Source organism: Mus pahari, chromosome 2 (assembly GCF_900095145.1).
Source record: "Mus pahari chromosome 2, PAHARI_EIJ_v1.1, whole genome shotgun sequence".
Taxonomy (NCBI): Eukaryota; Metazoa; Chordata; class Mammalia; order Rodentia; family Muridae; genus Mus; species Mus pahari.
The window spans coordinates 101131157-101149983 of NC_034591.1; the positions used below are offsets into that span (position 1 = coordinate 101131157).

Below are 18827 nucleotides of genomic sequence, written 5' to 3' on the forward strand. Positions count from 1 at the left end.
GGGGGGAGGGAGGGGGAGGAGAAGGAGAAGGAGAAGAGGAGGAAGAGGAGGAGGAGGGGGAGTAGCAGCAAATTAAGGGCCCCGTGTGTATGTGTGTGTGTGTTTGTGTGTGTGTGTGTGTGTGTATGTGTGTGTGTGCTTGTGTATGTTTATGGGTGTGTGTGTGTGTGCTTGTGTATGTTTATGTGTATGTGTATGTGTGTGTGTGTGTGTGTGTGTGTGTGTGTGTGCTTGTGTATGTTTATGTGTATATTCAAAACTTTATTGCTTACTGGGTCTGATCTCTTTCAAGAATCCTTCCTGGCTTCTAAGATGGCCTCCAGATCTTCCCCAGTGGCCTAAGCTACTGCTGATGAAGGGAACGTGCGTGGGTGCTTGTGGGGGCGCCCCCGTCCTTTTCTCTGGGCAGACGTTAGGGTACAGAGCCCAGGTGGCTTTGGTCATAGGATCAGGACACAGTGTGTACCTTATGAGATGCCTTCTCTGTATGCAGCTACTCTTAGTGGCCAGGAAGTCACCTGTTTGCTTCTAATTGCTCCGAATGCCTCTGCCTTCAGTGCCTCTTCAGCCTTGCCTCTTTCCCAGCCCGTTTCCCCAAAGCCTCTCTTGCAGCTTCTCCCTTCTCTACCTCATACCTCCAAGCTTCCAGGAGGTCGCCATGACCACATCTCAGCCGTGACTCTTCTGAGCTGAGCCGTCTGCTGTCTGCTGCCCTACCTGTCGTCTTCGTCGTCGTCGTCGTCGTCGTCGTCGTCGTCATTGTGTGAATGGCTTGTCAGTGCTGGTTGGAGTTCTATCTAGCCTTGGGCAGCTCACCAATGCTCTTGAATAGCCTACTTTCTTCCCGCTGATTAAATGAGAACGAGGCTGTCCACCTAATTCAACCGCGGACTGAATTGGACAGTGCTGGTAGTACTTGGTGAGCTAGGTGGTCAGGGAAAGCTTGGTCTTCTCCCCACCCCTCCACTTCCCTTTGGGGCTGTCCCTTGCTCCAGCACTTGGAGATCCACCCTAGGCTAGTGTGCTGGATAGTTTTATGTCAACTTGACACAAACTAAAGTCATCTGAGAGGAGTGAACATTATTTTTAAAAACNCCTCCATAAGATTGGGTTGTAGGCAAGCCTGTAGCGCATTTTCTTACTTAGTGATTGAAGGGGGAGGGCCCAGCCCATTGTGAGTGGTGTCACCCATGAGCTGGTGGTCCTGGGTACTATAAGAAAGCAGGCTGAGTAAGCCATGGGGAGCAAGCCCGTAAGTAGCACTACTCCATGACCTCTGCATCAGCTCCTGCCTTCAGGTTCCTGCCCTGTTTGAGTTCCTGACTTCCTTCAGTGATGAACAACAATTTGGAAGGAAATAAACCCTTCCTCTCCAAATTGCTTTGGGTCATAGTGTTTCATCACAGCAACTAACTCTAAGGCAGCCAGGACGGAGATAATTGGTGCACTAGGGGATTGGTCTTTCAGAGGGGAAGGGTTTTGTGTGTGTGTGTGTGTGTGTATGTGTGTTTGTTTGTGTGTGTGTGTGTGTGTGTGTGTGTGTGGCAGGAACCATGACCTTCCCACCTGCTCCCGGACCATCTGAGGACATTCTTTGTTTGTCCCTAACCTCAAGTTCCATCTTCCAGCAGCTCTTACAGGCTGCCCCTCTCCTGTGTATGTGGCTTGAGGAAGGGGACACAGTGTAGAAATGGCTAGTAAACTCTGGAACACTTCTACTTCTATTCTGACCTCTTGGCCCTGAAGCCTCCAAGAGAATGTGAGCTGAAAATGTTCCCTGATTCCAAGTGAAGGGGGGGGGGGAAGGATATAGAATTGTTTCTCGAAGTCTTCCCCACGGAGTTCATGAGCCTGCCAGTAGCTCCTGAGCAAGCGCTACAAAAATGTTGGCAGCGGGCAGAGACCAAGCAAACACTGGTGTTCCTTAACTTAAACCCAAGCTGGAAAAAGTGAGCACCAGCAGAGGAGAGGAGCCCCAAACTAGACATTTCTTTATTTGCTGTTGCTATTTTGGGTTGGGAAGGCTGGCCCCGTCTGGGGGAGGCTGGTGGTGGAGAGCTCGAGGTGGAGGAGGGAAAGGGGGGGCAGGAATTCCTGCCATGTCCCAAGGGCTGGTGGCTTGGAGGGAAAAAGGACAGCTAGCCACCCGGAGGGAGGAGACGGCTGAAGTGAAGACCACAGGGAGTTCCGGGGTAAGAAATGTCTCCACACTTCTCCAAGGGACAACTGAGAGGAGGTGGACATGAGGAACAAGAGAGGGTCAGCCAACAATGGTCTGTGCCACTTCCCAAGCCTTCTTTCAGCACAGGCTCTACCTCCGGGGGTCCAGGGCTTCCCACCAGCTTGGGAACCCTCACCCTGTCTTCTCAGCCTCTTCTGAACCTACCCAGACTCCCCTCTGCTCTCTCATTCTGTGAGGTATCTCTCACCACGCTGTCTCTGCTAGGGGACAGGGTGTCATTTTCAGAGGGAGGAACTCTGCTCCCCAAGGCCGAATCTGACCTTTGGTTTCAGTCAAACGGTGAAGTAATCGTAGGGAACATATATGTGTTTTTAAATGTTGGGTTGTTGTGGTTCTTCCACTTGGCAGAGCTTCTGAAGCCTTCGGGATAAAAACCAGCTGAACAGCGAAGGGTGGTTAACATGCTGATAAGCACTTGAAATTGTGGGGACATTGGATGCGATGCTCGCGCCTCGCCAGAGCATGATGAAGTACTGAAAATGAAACGAAGTGGCTTTCATTGCTCCTCTCATGGAGCTCTGCTATTTCTAGGATGGTGCTGTCCAGCGCAGCAGCCACACAGAGCCATTTGAATCAGTTAATGGCCAATCATGAAAACTCCATTTCCCTGGTTACGCGGGCCACTTTTCAGAGGGCTCGTGGGTCCAGTTGTGGGTACCCTTCTGGACCTTGCAGAGATGAGCCTTTTCCACTGTATTGGAAAGTTACCTCAAATGATAGATGTAAGAAGGTGGTGGAGGAGGGGATATTAGAGACCCTATTGTAGCTATGACCCCATCTATAGGGAGCTCCTACATGGCTGCTATTGTCTTCTTTGATGAACAGGACTCTTGGGGAGAAGCACTTCTATGACATTTGGTGTAGTCCCCCAAACAGAGTACACCTGACTGGGTGTTGAGTGGTTATGTCCCGTCCTGAGGGGCTGTGCGTATTTGTGTTTCTTTGATGCCAGTATCCTATGGAAGGCATGCCTGGGGCCCGAATGCCTGTGCAGATTCGGATCAAGCTCTGGTTCGGGCTCTCTGTGGATGAGAAGGAGTTCAATCAGTTTGCCGAGGGGAAGCTCTCTGTCTTTGCCGAAACGGTGAGTGCCTGCCAGCCTACTAGCCCCTGGGTTCTGAAGATGTGTGACCCTTCACCTCTCCTCTTTTCTTGGTCTACAGTACGAGAACCAGACAAAGCTGGCACTGGTCGGAAACTGGGGCACAACGGGCCTCACCTACCCCAAGTTTTCTGATGTCACAGGCAAGATCAAACTACCCAAAGATAGCTTCCGCCCCTCAGCCGGCTGGGCCTGGGCAGGAGATTGGTTCGTGTGTCCAGAGAAGACGTGAGTGGTAGTCCCAGGGTGTGGAGGGCTAGACCAGGATACCCGACCATTGCTCCCCCTTGTGCCCAGTCCTTTTTCCCAAGTCCTGAGCCCTGTGAATCCTTCTGCCTTGCTGGCCACAGACATTGTGATTTGGACCCTCAAGGGACTGGGCTTAGCAGGAATAGCTCACTCAGAAATAAAGTGCGATGGATCTGGGGATGGCTCAGGTGGCAAAGCACTTGTCACCCAAAAGGGAGGACTTGGGAAGCTCAGTCCCTTGGAACCCATGATAAAGCTCAGTGTGGGGCCTGTCCGTAACCCTCCTATGAGGAGACAGGAGCGGGAACAGAAGAATCCCCTGAGACCTTCGAGCCAACTGGCCTGGCTTACTCAGCAGTAAACAATCAAGAGACCTTGCCTCAAACAGAGGGTGAGGACTGACACCCAAGATTGTCCTCTGACCTCCACATGCACGCCATAGTATGTGTGCATAGCCTTTCCCCCACAAACCTGTCCCCGCTGTGGGTATGCATGCACACACACATACTCATACATATACACAGAGTCCTTTATTATTAAGCATACCGTGGAGTTAGGACCCAGCCATGTGCCCTGTCCTCCGTGATACAACAGTGTCCTGCCATTGCACATACATGATGCTTCCAGTTCCAGATCACTTACCCCCCTGAGTAGCCCCACTTCGTGCAGTCCTTCTACGCTTCCTCAGTCACTCTGTCCTCTCTTTTATAGTTGTGTGACATCCAGTATCTTTTTCGTAAGCTTGAAGTATAACACAGAATCAAGCATTAAATCATCAATGTATAGCTTGATGACATTTTCATAACGCTACCCATTGGGCTTTGGTGCCTCCTTTTTGTCCCTCTTTTCTTCTTGTATCTCAGGTGGCCCATTCTTTGGCTTGGGACCATCTCTTCCTGTCCTTCTCACTCTCTGTTCCAGTTTCTTTGCACTACCCCTCCATCTGTGTCGAAGTGAGGTTGACAGTGCAGGTGGGCTGGGGTACGTGCCATCCTGGAGGCAGAAGATAGTGGGGTGACCCTGTTACTCCTCCCCTGCCACCCCAATAGCCTGCTTCATGATGCTGATGCTGGTCACCTGAGCTTCGTGGAGGAGGTGTTTGAGAACCAGACCCGGCTACCTGGAGGCCAGTGGATTTACATGAGTGATAACTACACAGATGTGGTAAGGGGTTGCTGCAGGTGGGCAGTGTGTGCTTTTTCTGGGGTCCTGGGTGTTGGGTCCCATGAAGAGCCTGTGACTCAGGAAGATGGCTGTTTTCTCAACTGCCCCTACTTGCTGAGATGACTGCTCTGTGCTCCAGAGGAATGGTGACACGTGGGTGCCCAGTCTATCTCCTCACACTTGCCTGTTGTGTCCCTAGAATGGGGAGAAGGTGCTTCCGAAGGATGATATTGAATGCCCGCTGGGCTGGAAGTGGGAAGATGAAGAGTGGTCCACAGACCTCAACCGGGCTGTTGATGAACAAGGTGGGAACACATACAGCCTGGGGTCCCACCCCAGCCAGCTCCAAGTATGCCAGTGAGACAGCTGAAGGCACCAGGCAGTTGTCTGACTTTCAGTGGGCTAATTCACCTAGGAAACTTCTTGAAAACACCTCTACTTCAAGTTAACAATTAGGACCAGAGTTTTTAGCTTCTCAGGGTCTAAGAATGCGCTACAAAGAGAGATAGCTTAGGAGAGATGGAGATTTGCTGACAGTGACTAACAGGTTTCCTCCCACCTCCTAGGCTGGGAGTACAGCATCACCATACCCCCAGACCGAAAGCCAAAACACTGGGTCCCTGTTGAGAAGATGTATTACACGCACAGGCGTCGACGCTGGGTCCGACTGCGCAGGAGGGATCTCAGCCAGATGGAGGCACTGAAGAGGGTGAGCCAGTGGGAGGTGGGTGGGAGTGGGTCTTCCGGATGGAGGTGGCCAGCGGACATCGGGTAGACCCATATGCATTAACAATTATGCGAGTGAGCTTGTAGCATTCATTATCGACATGTATTAGTTATAGTTATATAGATATATTGCTGTGATGATGCATCATGACCAAGGCAGCTTATAGAAAAGGAGTCCATTTGGGCTTACAGTTGCAGAGGGCTAGAGTCTACCATATTTGAGGAGTAGGCATAGCCACTGGAAGGAAGCCCAGAGCTCACACCTTGAACCATGAGCATGAAGCAGGGAGGGAACTGGAAGTGGCGGGAGGATTTACATTTCAAAGCCCACTCCCAGAGACACAGTATCTCTAGCATGGCTAGACCACCTACACCTCCCCAAACAATGCCATCAGTTGGGGACTACGCATTCAGATTCCTGGGGGGACATTCTCATTCAAAGTACCACAAGACCCAGAGAATTCACTGACAGGTCACACCCAGATCCATTTAGCATACAGAAGATATGGGCCACACTCGACACACAGATCACAACACAGACCACACACCCAAAGCATGTAGGTCAGACCAGGCTCCACAGATCACACCTGGTACTCACGGATGCCCACAAACACATAGAGTAGATATGAGTTAGGTGGACATTCCCGGCAGCATTCACTTACAGTCCCGGGATGCTGGAGGATGCAGCATTCACTTACAGTCCCGGATGCTGGAGGATGTCAGAGAAGGGCTTTATTTTTGGCTTCCTAGAGGAAGACTCCAGAACATGGAGGCTATGCTGTGGCAGGCAAGGCTTGGCCTGGCAGGGGCCCTTGAGCCTCGCAGATACCTCACCTGGAGACAAGGGATGAGATGTACACCCTCTGAGTTTTCTGCCATTGGCTACTGCCTGGCAGGATGTCCTGTAACACACATGTCTTCACACGGAGGTTGTTTCCTAATGGTGGGCTGTGTCCTGAGCCCACACTTCTGGCTGCCGGTGACAGGCCACAGTGTGAATGTGTCGGCTTGTGAAGGGCCACACAAGAGCCATCAGTGTTTATCCGGAACATGCCGCTGGAACACAGGACAGGCCCACAGTACTTCCTGTGAGCACACATGACCACGTACATGTGCTTGTCCCAGAGTCCGGGGATGCCTGTGCTTAACCCAGCCTCAGGACCTGCCTTCCTTCGATCCTCTTGGCATCTACTCCCCATTCCTAAGAACACATTTGGGTTTTGGTCGCAGAACCAGGCCTCTCCCACTGTAAGTGCAGTTTTAGAGGAGCCGGCTTTCTTCTTCCTTTGAGCAGAGGCTCTAGAGAGGGATGTCTGGGGTCTGAGGAGAGCTCACGTGTTTTGGACAAGCTGCTGTGAACCACCAAGCTGACACCCCTCCCTCTCCATGGAGGACATCCAGTTGTTAGAGGTGTGGGTTTTGTTTAGGGGGCTCAGACTGAGTTGAAAAGCTAACAGCAGTGCCATGTCACTCTCTCACAGAGCCCAGGGCCGGGCGTTTCCAGGCTTCCTGTGGTAAAGGATCCCTTTGGGGAAGAGGCAGGCGTCCCTCACAGTTTGCTTAGGCCCACATCCTGGTGAGAAGTAGTCTGGGTTTGGGAAGCAGTCTCTATATTTTGCCTCTGAACTGTAGACCCATTTCTGTGTTTAGAACCTGGGATGTGAAGGATAAAAAGGAAACAAGAGGGAAAGCTTGGATTTGGGCAGTCCATCCCTAGTTCAAATAAACATCCCTGAAGAAGCCAGTGTCTAGCCCAGCTGCTCTCGACCTTCCCCACTGGCCTCTTCGGCTACCTTGTGTACTAGGAGTGTCCTTTCCCTTCTGGGTTTCCTATTCAAGGCTGCTCAAAGCCACCTTCTTCCAGGTGGCTCTTCCAGGCTTACCTCTTGGAATCCCGCCCTGTCTCTCCCACTTAGCTGCCTCCTCTCTCCTGCAGCACAGGCAGGCAGAGGCTGAGGGTGAGGGCTGGGAGTACGCCTCTCTCTTTGGCTGGAAGTTCCACCTGGAGTACCGCAAGACAGATGCCTTCCGCCGCCGCCGCTGGCGCCGCCGCATGGAGCCTCTGGAGAAGACAGGACCTGCAGCTGTGTTTGCCCTTGAGGGGGCCCTGGTACGTTGGGTTGCATCTGGCTGGGCTTGGGTGGGGTGCAGCATGCCTTTCCAAGGCTGATGTGGGACAGGCATGGAGCCCCCCCAGGGTCATGGCTTTTAGATGGAATATTGGCCAGGCATCCTGGCTTTGGTCCCTGTGGGGTGGCATGTGGGGAGAGTGAACAGCGTTCTGGGTGACTTCCTAAAAATAAGACAGCTTCTTTCTTGACACTGGAAGACAGTGAGTGTGAAGACACTGAGTGTAAAGACACTGAGTGTAAAGATGAGAGCAGAGAGAGAGGTGGTTTGGGCCCCTGAGTGGCTCACCAGACAGCAAAGCCAAGGGACTTGAGCTTCCTTCACAGATGGGCTGGGATAGATGGGAGAAGTCTGGGAGTGACTGGAGAGGTCTGGTGACTCCTTACTCAAGATCTGGGGGATGAGTCCCGGAAGAGATGATGGCATACAGCCTGTGCTCTGCTCTCTGTTCTGTGGACTAGAGACTCTTGGAGACAGGATGAAAGGCCCAAATGAAGCCACCACTTCTGACACGCAGTCGGCGTTACATGGGCATTCTTTGTGGGTGCTCTGGGGTATGAACCTGGGAAGCAGGCCCTGTTATTAGCCTGTTTACACAAGGGTGTCTATATCAGTGTCTATGTGCAAATCAATGGGTCAGGGCAGCTTCAGGCCTGGGAGAGTCTAGTGGGGTGGGTCCAGGAGTGATGAATGGAAGCAGAGAAGGAGGTGGCAGACAGGGGTGGCCCCTAAAAGCTGGCCAGAGAGGCCCTTCATCTCAGTAGCACAGGAGATGAGACCCTCTGGAGGCCAGGTGACAGCCTGTCACAGGCTCATAGACGAAGCCTGGGAGAGAAGCAGAGTCATCAGAGAGCAGTCAGGCAGGACAGGAGCTGATGAGATAGATCTGTGGTTTCCATGGACACGGCTGTGGGTGGCTGACTTTGTCCTGTGGTGGCCTGGTCTGGGCACTTGGCAGGGTCTCGGGATGGTCCTGTGGCTGAGGCTGGCGGTGGGGGAGAAAGCTTCAGGAAGGCCGAGCAAGCACTGAAGGGAGTAGGCTCATTCCAGTTAGGCTGGGGAGATGGGTAGCGTGTATACTACAGAGAAACTCCACTCTTATGGGCTGCTGAGCAAAGGGGCTTTGGGCTTTGAGCCTCACTTAGCTGGAAAGTGCTGGAGAGGAGCCTGGTATTAGGTGGCAAGAAATTGAGATTTTTCAGGGCTGGCTTTCTTCTTGGTAGCCGTGGTGATGCTGGCGGCAGAAGACATGCCACATCCTGATAGCCACAGCTAGACAAAGTCACGCCGCCCTCCTCCCCTATGGACAGCCCAGAGTGGCTCAGTTCTGGGAGGAAAATGGCCCTAGCTGATCGGGTGCCTGCACTGGGCCCTGTGCCTGCGGTGGCAGGTGGGAGGTTCAGGGTGACCACACTTGGGCTCTGTGATTGGCAGCATCACTAGGTTTGATAGAGGACATTCTGAAAAGGGAAAGAAACTAGAAATAGTGGCAAGCAGAGGGTTCTGGGGGGCAGGTCTGGGGCTCTTATGGGCATCAGGGAGCTGGGGCTATGTTGAGCGTAGGTGAGGTCTGGCTGGAGCAGGGATTGGGGACCATGAGTAAAGTATCTGTGGCAAGTAACTGAGGGAGATGTCAGAAGACCCAGGGATGAGACAACCACATGAAGAAGGAGCCCAAGGACTAAGGTGGCAATCAGAATGTCAGAAGGAGACACAGGGGCGTTAGAGGCTCAGTGATGTTAGATGGGAAGGGAGCTGAGAGCGTAAAACTACAGGGTGATCCCAGTGTTGCTATGAGTTCACTGCTGGCTCTGATAAGTCTGACATTCGGTGCAGCTGTGTGAGGACAGCAGATCTAGTGGCTGCCCCACAGACCACCAGGGCAAGGAAGCAGGAGGAGCTGGAGTTGAGTGTCAGCTGGGAGAGGTGTGACATATGGCTAGAGGTACCCAGAGACACACACACATGAAGTCAGGTTCCTTGGAGAAGGAAGTCAAGCAAGGCTGGGAGATGTGGGCCCAAGATTCTTAAAGTAATGACTGAAGGAATGGGGGCAGGGTGGTCATGAGATTTCCCAGAAGCAGTGACATTGACTACTCTTGTTTATGGAGGAGCATGTCGTGGGAGAATCACAGAAGTCACATGTCACACTGACAGACATGGAAGGGTTGGTGGATTTCGATTCATTTGTGATTAGCTTATGACACATGGAAGGAACCAGCCCCAGGAATCCCTCTGCATCTCTGGGGAACATGACTGCCAGAGAATCTGAGGGAGATAGTCTGATTGCTATGGTGTACCACACAGAGTTCTGCAGTGTCCTTAGGAGTTCAGTGTCTGGACAGAGCCATTATCCCTTTTGGTAGTAACTGCCTGGATCACTTTGTAATGGAGCGCATGGAATCCTTTCAGCCCCACATACCCATGAGACATGAGTACTCCGACTCAGATCACAACCTGCATGGCCCCAGACCACACTCCCTTTCCACCACTACCTTCACATGTTTCTAGTCTGGTCTAAGCTTCCTGGCCTTGTCCTGGAACATTCTGGTGTCTTGGCCCAGGGACCAGAACTCACGCCCATGCTGCATCTCAGGACAGGTCACCTGGTGTTCTGTCACCAGGACACACCACTGCTGGTCCCTGATGTCTGCTGATGCCTGCTCTGACCTAGGTGTAAGTGTGATAGGGTGGCAGGCTTCAAGGGTGCTCTGGATCCTGCTGCGTTTGCCCCCCACACCTCTGGGACTCTGTTATATCACTCATGGAAGAGATGCTATCTCAGCAACCCTGGAAGGTTAGCAGTGACTGTGCAGGCTAACGAGCAGAAGCCAGCTAAGGACTGGTTACAGTGTCGGCTCTGATGCAGTGTCTGGGTCCGGTACCAAGAGTTTCTACATCTAACAAGGTCCCAAGGGCGGCGGCTGCTGCTGGCTGCAGGGCCATCTTTGAGTAACGAGGACAGAAGATAGCATGCATTGACCTCCGTTTCGATGCTTTTCTGAGAGATGCTGGGTGTATGACCAGCATCATGGATGGTGGGGGCAAGGTCAGATTGCTTGTACAGCTGCCCTTTGGTGGATTCGGTGCTCGTAGCTTGGTCCGTGAGGAGCTCCTGTGTGATTTGGGTCTGGAAGAGAGGTACTTATGTGTGAGTGTGAATAAGCCTGCTGCCTTCTGTATCTTAGCTGTTCTATAGTTATTCCAGGGTGACCATGCTGAGGGGGAGGGTGCTTGGAGGTGATTATAGAGATCTTGAAAGAGCCAGAGAAGGACTGTGGGTGGGGTTAAGGGAACCTCCTGGGAACCTGATGGGTTTGGATGTCTGGGCCGCCACACCAGGCCTGGTTATGCTTTGCCTTCCGCTACCCCTCCCCTGGCCTGTGCATCCTTGGCAGGGCTGGGCCTGGTCTGCCAGTTCCCTCTGGAAATCGTCTCTTTGGAAGGCAGGCCCTGTCTGCTCGTTAGCACCAGCGGCAGGGGCCAAGCCTGGCTCCCTCCTCAGAGCGGGAGGCCCTGGCTCAGTCTGCTAAGCGTCTGCTGTCTCCATCCCGCGCATTATTTTATTTTCGTATTATTCTTTTTCCAGCTAATATCCTGGCATTCCCAAAGACACCGGGTTTCATAATCTTCCTGGCGTTCCCAGGGAGCTGGGAGTCGGAGTACAAAGCCGCTATTATAGCGTGTTCCATCAGCCTCCTCCTTACCCCACACCCCTTACTGCCGCCACAACCACCACCGCCCGGCTCCCACCCAGTCACCCCCCTCCTGACGCCACCAGCCTCTCTGGGAACTCTGGTGACGGCTGCTGCGGATGAGCTCACGGAATCTGTCCTGTTGCCCTTGCCCTAGGCCTGCCCTCCAGGCACAAGGATTTTTCCAAGCCCTGCCTCTGCACTTGGCCTTGTGAGAGGGGCAAAGCTTCCTGAGCTGCTGAGCAGCCTTGCTGGGAGGGAGGGGGGAGACAGGCCTGAAGTGCGTGCTGGCGGCCTTGGTGCCTTCTAGAGCTGAGAAAAACTTCCATGCTCAAAGGTGCATGTGACATGTGAGCCTTGGAGCTGCAGGAGCCTTGGGAAGTTGGATGCATCCCTCTACCCCTGTGTGTGTGTGTGTGTGTGTGTGTGTGTGTGTGTGTGTGTGTTCTCCTGACCTTTGTCAGATATGATGCTTGCGTATGTGTCTGTATGATGGCTAAATTCTAGTGTCAGGCCCCTGGCATTATCTACTCCTCTAGGATGTCCAAGTTTCTAAGAAAGAATTACTGTATCTTTTTTAACCACATATCACAGATCATGCAGATAGGTTTACATGTTGCCTTGTAGGCTGATATTAGCCCGTTTTACAGTTGGGGACAGCTAGCCTAGCTCCGATCCACACATGGCTCTTTAAATTCTTTTCTAAAGTAACCAGAATAAGGAAGTGCAGCTCCCGTCACACTGGGTGGTGCAGCTATGGTGTAGTGATGTCATAGATGGTTCTTCAGGTCCCGAGTGTTACTACAGAAGAAATCGATCTGCATCTGTCCCAGCACCCACCTAGGGCTTCTTCCCCCTCCTCAGGCACTTTCTGACTCTTGGCCAGACCACCAACTACTATTTCTACCTTCACTCTCACTGGTCTATCTTTTCCCCCACCCAGGGCGCTTTGGGGTGGCCCCAGGGAGAGAAGAGCTGAAGCATCAGAAGGCTGCACTTGGCTAAGCTAGCATCCTTGGGTATCCTGGCTCCCTACAAGGATACTGAGTTGGATACTCAGTCAAATGGGCAGCTCAGATCCCTGGGGCAGCCAGGTGTGGTGACTCCATCTCACCAACCAGGGAAGCTGCCACCCAGGAAGCCCGCAGTGCCTGAAGTGGGCTGAGACCAAAGTCGTGAGAACCCTTGGAGACAGGTGTCACCACCTTGGGCCATTGGCAGGGAAGGGCAGCTGTGAGTTGTAAGGGCTGGGAAGAGGATCAAGGAAAGGCCAGTCAGTGCCAGTGTGAAGTAACTCAAGACTTGAGCTGGCTGGAAATGAAGTCCCATGTGATTTGGCCAGGGTGGGGCTATCTCTGGATCTGGATGAAGCCATGCTGTGTGCCTGGTACCTCCGGCCTAGTTCCTATATCTGTTCCTCCTGTGCGAGGCAGTTCCTTCAAAGATTTGCCTCCTGAGTGGCTATGGCTGTAGGTGGCTGACTTCTTGGAGGACTGCTTTGTATATGGGCCCCCAGGTTCCTTTCTTGAGACAAGGTTTCGTGTATCCCCGGACTACTGGTCTTGATCTCACTATGTAGCCTAGGGTGACCTAGAACTTGTGATCTTCCCCACCTCTTCAATGGGGATTACAGGTGTGCACTACTCATTATAGCTTTACATAGTGCTGCAGACTGAGCCCAGGCAGGGCCTTGCTCATGCTAGAGTAGCATTCTACCCAATTGATCCCCATTCCCAGATCCTTGGGGCTCTTGACCATCTGAAACAAGCACTTGTTCCCTACCTGGCATTGTGCTAGCTAGGACTTGAGGGCTGGTACCCCATTCAAATCAGGGTCTCCCATCCCTCCTGTTTGCCTGCTAGAGAGGACAGTTTGATAATGTCCCCTAAATATATGGGCCCTGTATCTGCCTTGCTCCAACCTGGGTTTTAAGTTGTTGAGGCCCTGAGTGTGTGTGCCTGCACAGTTGGAGCCCTGAGTATGATGTCACATGCGAGGGTCTATGTTCTTCTCTTCCTAATTTTTAAAAAATCTGGCCTGGGGTATTTATTAACAGTCATTCTAAGAAAACAGATGTGAAGAATCAGGGCACTTCCAGGCAAAGTGGGACAGACACTTGTTGAAATTCTTGAGGCAGCTGGCACAGGAAAGAACCAGCCCTGGGTGTCTCCTCAGCCTGCACATGCGCACAGAGGGAGGAGACCTTGGGAGGACACTGGGCCCGGATCAGCCCACACGTGGCACTGTGCACTCTCCAGGTTGCCTGGTGCCTTCCCAACTCCTTGAAGCTCTCAGGCAGTAGTTTCGCAAAGACTTTAGTGAAGACTTTAGCGGCTGAGTCCAAACCCTGGTTCCAGCTGCAAATTAAATGGGGTTGCACCCTTGCCTGTTATTCTACTTAAAACCTGACTGGGAAGGGAGGTCTCCAGTTCACTCCCTCTTTTAAAGGGCTTTCTTCCCTTGGTCTTGGCCTGCTGTCTCGTGTGGGGCTTGTGTGGTGGCAGCCAGGAGAGTGCCCTGGGTCCTGGGTGTGACTTTGGTCTCCAGCCTGGCACTCAGTCCTCTGCAGTTATCCGGAACGTTGCTTAGATGCTCTGAACTGATGGATTCTGGGAGAGAAACCTTGGTCTTGTTAGAGAATCCACTGTTTAACTTCAGGGGAGAGATGGGCCGCTCTTGGGCCTTAGTTTTCTCGCCCATCAGACGACGGGGAGGATAATGGCATAGTAAAACAAGAATAGACCAGGGTTAACACACTGCGGGCCACCAGCCAAATCTGGCCTGTGGCCTGTTTTGGCAAATACACCTCTGCTGGCACAGAACCAATGTCAGTCCTGGATGGCCTGTCACCACGTTGTGCCCTGATGGGCACTGCATCTGTGACAGACCCAGCATAGCCCACACTGTGAAGGTGTAAACGGCCTGGCTGCTTGTGGAGGTCCCTCATGTCCTGTCCTAGGTCACGCACCACAGGCGCCTGTGGCCACTGACTTTGTTTATAGATGATGTCTAACCAGCCCTAGGAGGCAGGCTCCATTAGGAACCCAGTTTGAAGACAACTTGTTGATTCAGTTGATGGGAACCAGGGAAAGCGGTCCATCTCTATGTTATCCCAATGTTCCCACAGAGCTGCTGATGGGGTCACAGTGAAGACAGTGGAGATCTGGAGGGTCATCTGAGGGTTTGCCAGCCAATGACAGCTCTCCAGACAAGGCCCAGCCAGGACCCCCAGTTCAGGCTTGGAGCACGTGGGGCATTTCCAAGATGTGTGTGGGTTTTCTTTCCTTTTTTGTTTCCTTTGGCTTTTTTTAGATAGAGTCTCATGATAACCTAGGCTGTCTTAGACCTCACTCTGTAACTCAGGCTGCCCTGAAACTTCTTCTTCTCTCATGCCACGGGATCCCACGAGCCACCTCTGATTTGAAATATAGTTTCATTTAAAAAAATATTTATATATCTTATGTATATGAGTACACTGTAGCTGTACAGATGGTTGTGAGCCATCACGTGGTTGCTGGGAATTGTACTCAGGACCTCTGCTCACTCTGGCCCCACTCACTCTGGCTCAAAGATGTATTTATTGTTAAATGTAGTTACACTGTAGCTGTCTTCAGACACACCAGAAGAGGGCATCAGATCTCATTATGGAGGGTTGTGAGCCACCATGTGGTTGCTGGCATTTGAGCTCAGGACCTTCGGAAAAGCAATCAGTGCTCTTAAGCACTGAGCCCTCTCTCCAGCCTGAAATATAGTTTCTTAAGTTGTAAGTGTAGACAGTTTCCTTGTCTGTCTAGTAATGGCCTTGCAGAGCTCTGAGTCTATAATCTACCCTGTGGCTAAGGAGCAGCTTCAACACTTACTACCCTGGGGTCTCTAGCCCTATTTGCAGGAACGGACAGATGGGTGGTGCTTAATTCCTGCTAGTAGGGTCCTTCCCAGTGGTCCAGACACCAGGCTCTTCCTGCTTCTTCTTCAGGTCCTGTGATGGGAGTAGTCTTTCCTGGAAGGGGGAAGAGGGCACCTGCTTGTGCTAGGTTATGGCTCTCTGCTTTACCTGGCCAGTGCAGGGAGAATTCCAGGAGTCTCCTGGATGGTCCCAACTGTCCTCTGAGGCCTTGCTGATTCCTCCCCCAGCCATGGTGTGGCATCTGAGGCATGGTCCCCGGCCTTCTAAGCTTGTGATTGCTCTGCCCACCCTTTCCTCACTGTCTCCCTCCTACCTCCCCACATGGGTGCTAATAGGGTCCCCCAGAATACAGGTCATTCAGAGCTCCCCTTTGAGACTGGAGTAACCTTCCTGGTTGGTGGTGTATAGCTCTCAAAGAACCCCAAGCATGCTGTTGGGCCTTTTCTAGGTCCCCATCTCATCTGGATAAGAGAGGGGGCATCCCTTTTGTAAGGCATCCGGAACCTGCCCACCTCCTTTTGGTTGAAGGACTTGGAGGTCAGTACTGGACAGGCCCAACCAGACTTGACTTCAGCTTTGGGGACATTTGGGGGCACTCCATAGCATCTCCGAGGCCTACTTTCTATTCTCTACTGCCTCAGGCTCCTTCAGGGATCCATGGCCTCCTGCCGGGCAGCAGTGGGTTGGAGGCCGCCCAGTCCCCCGCCGAGGGAGCCACAGGATCCCATATACAGCTTGCCCTAGGACACAGTGTGTGGCCACAGACAGCATGGCTGCCAGCCCCAGCCTGGGAGTCTCCGCATGAGCTATGGAGTGAAGAATGTGACTGTGGGAAACCCAATGCCCTAGGCCAACAAGGCTGGGTAGGAGTGGGTGAGGGGCAGATGGCAGAGACCCCAGCAGTGGCATCCCATGACACCTGGCGTTCACAGAGTCCCACTAGGCATCCCACTCCAGTTTTCCCACTTGCCACCTCAGCCCTCCTTCGCTCCCCCACCCACGATTACACCACACCTATTGCAGGAAACCTTCCCAAAAGGGAAGCTCCAAGAATCCTGCTCTGCCCTTCTGACATACAGAGCAGCCTGTTGGTTACCAAGAAATCCTAGGGGTTCCTCCTAAGGCAGAGTCAGACCTGAGGCGAGGGGAACACTCAATTAACTTCCTCCTGTCTGGGATTTTTGGTCCTTGAACTGCCCATGTTGCCCAAGATAAGGCAGGCTGAGCTTTCTGTCACTGGAGCCAGCTCTGGGCCAGGGATATGACCAGGGTGTGTGGTATAAAGATTGTTTCTGCATGCCTTTTCTGCTTCCTTCAGAAGACAAACTGGAGAGGTGGCAAGCTGCTGAAAGCGGGCAGCCAAAAAGAAAAAAGTTAGGAGAGCAGAAAGGGTGTGCCGAGTGGGAAGGGCAGCCTGTGCAAAGGCCCTGCGGCAGAAGGAGGAAGGTGAGCATAAGACATTTAAGCAAGCTAGAGGGGAAGAAGTGGAGCTTTGGGCTAGAAATTGCTTAACACAGGACTGGAGAAGTGACATAGTTCAATAGAGACCCTGAATGGCAGGTTCTGAGGACAGTGGCTTTGTCATCCCCTTTTTAGTGAATGTTTCTAAGTGAAGGGTACTGCTCTTCCCTTAGGTGACCTCTGACAGTGTCTCTCCTGGCAGTCATGACTAAGGGGTATGCTACTGATAGCTAACTAGACAACCAGGGATGCTTCAAACCTGCTTAGGGTACCAGTGGCCTCGCCACGGGAGTATCCCAGGGCAGAGTGTTCACAGGCCAAAGAGGAGATCCAGGGTTTCAGAAACCTGCCATCTGCCGTGCTGGCTGCCTTTCCTTTCTCCACCCTGGGAACTCCAGGCACACGGCCGGTCCTCCTGCTTTAACTACACATGGCTCGGGGTGGTCCTCAGAGTGCATCACTCCCCAGGACGTAAAACTTTGCCCTGGTCTCCTCTGCGTCTGAGAGGTGGCTTCACACTTCAGACTTTGTTCTTTGTTCTCTGAGGGATGTCTTCCGCTGTCTGCACCCGGGCTTCTGTTCTCTATCTTGAAAGTTCCAAGGTCCAGCTCTGGGGGTGGTCCCTGGGTTTGATTACTACATCGTGATGATGGAGAAGGTAGAGAGTTGCCTACTGACTGACTGGTCCCAGTATTACCAGGCCTCCGTTCACACGCTGACTTGGGTGGTGTCTCTCTGGGTTCCTTTCCTCAGCTTGTCCCTGAGAATTGCTTTAGCCCTAGTCTTCCTTCTGGAGAAAGATGCTTTCAGACAAGGCAGGCCTTGTCCTGGGTTAGATCCACCAACTCAGTGACGTTCTTAAGGCCTTGTTGTGCCAAGCACTGTTGGAAGTGCCTGGCTATTGTGGTACCCTCCTGGAGCCCACATTAGCCATGATCAGAATATTTGGTATATTAACCAGCATATTACACATCAATGTCATGGAAAGGAACAAAACAACATGATGTCTGTGAGGTCCCTTCAGGGTACATGAGGGTGCTGGAAGGCTGGGTTTCAGAGTGGATTTCCCTGGCCCCTTGGAGAGGCGATAGCTCTGAAGTGACAAAGGGGTCTCAGGGTATACCTGGTGTTTGAACGTAAGTGAGGTGCTGGTGTTAGGATGTCCCTACCCTAAAGCCCCAATTCAGTGTCTACAGACATTCAGTAGGGAGGGATTTCTCTGCTTGCTCTCAGACATTAATGGGGTCTGTTTAGGGTGATGTCCAGACCCCCTGGGAGAGTCAGTCTCTGTCTCTATCTCTCTCTGTGTGTATGTATCTCTCTGTCTCATTCTCTGTTTCTATGTCTCTGTCTGTCTGTCTGTCTGTCTCTGTACCCAATACGTGAGGTCAGAGACAGGCTAGGCTCCAGGTTGTCCCCCTGCCTGGCTCTAGGAGTGTATCTGCCCTGCCTCCCAAAGTGCTTTCCCCAAGTAATCCCTGGTCTCAGATCAGATGGGGATGGCTAGAGAACCCTGTGGACCATATAGGGTGGCTGGGCCTTCTTTGGGAAGCAGGGCAGGGCAGGGCAGGAAACCTAGGCCTCATGAATTCTCAAGAGGAATTCTAATAGGCCCTGAGCCAGGCTTGGAATATCTGGCGAAGCCCCTGTGTAAGTCCCAGGGAGAGGAATGCCTCTTCTAACCTCAGGCTGCGGGCACAGTGCTTGCATATGGATCCAGAAAATACTGCCAGCAGCTCAGAGAGAGGCACTGTGAAGGGAGGTGGGAGGGCAGGTATAATGTGTGTGTGTGTGTGTGTGTGTGTGTGTGTGTGTGTGTGTGTGTACTGGTAGCTTCAGCAAGCAGTGATGCTTTGTGGGTCCTGTGAGGTGGGCAACTTCCCTGCATGTGCTCAGCCAGGTACGCTGCCTGCTTGTAGGAAGCCTGTATCTGGCTGGGCTGAGGACAAGGGGCTGACGTTCTGTATTGTCCATTCCCAGAAGAGCCTGCTCCCTCTCCCCACTTTAGTGGCAGACGCATCAAGGTGTATGTGTGTGTGTGTGTGTGTGTGTGTGTGTGTGTGTGTGTGTATGTATATATGTGTGTATGTGTGTGTGCTTGCATGCGTGCATTTGTGTGTATATGTGGTGTGTGTGTGTGTGTGTGTGTGC

At 52.5% G+C, this 18827-nt stretch overlaps 1 protein-coding gene across 16 annotated transcripts in view; it reads left to right on the forward strand.

Annotated features, from left to right (window-relative positions):
- Dysf (dysferlin) overlaps positions 1-18827 on the forward strand; it is a 202984-nt gene that overhangs the window by 101398 nt on the left and 82759 nt on the right. For all 16 annotated transcript variants that reach the window (XM_021191881.2, XM_029535482.1, XM_021191876.2 and 13 more), the window contains 6 exons: positions 3195-3326; positions 3406-3572; positions 4643-4757; positions 4957-5062; positions 5324-5466; positions 7420-7593. In XM_021191881.2, the coding sequence (XP_021047540.1) occupies positions 3195-3326; positions 3406-3572; positions 4643-4757; positions 4957-5062; positions 5324-5466; positions 7420-7593 (837 nt within the window). The remainder of the gene's footprint in view (positions 1-3194; positions 3327-3405; positions 3573-4642; positions 4758-4956; positions 5063-5323; positions 5467-7419; positions 7594-18827) is intronic.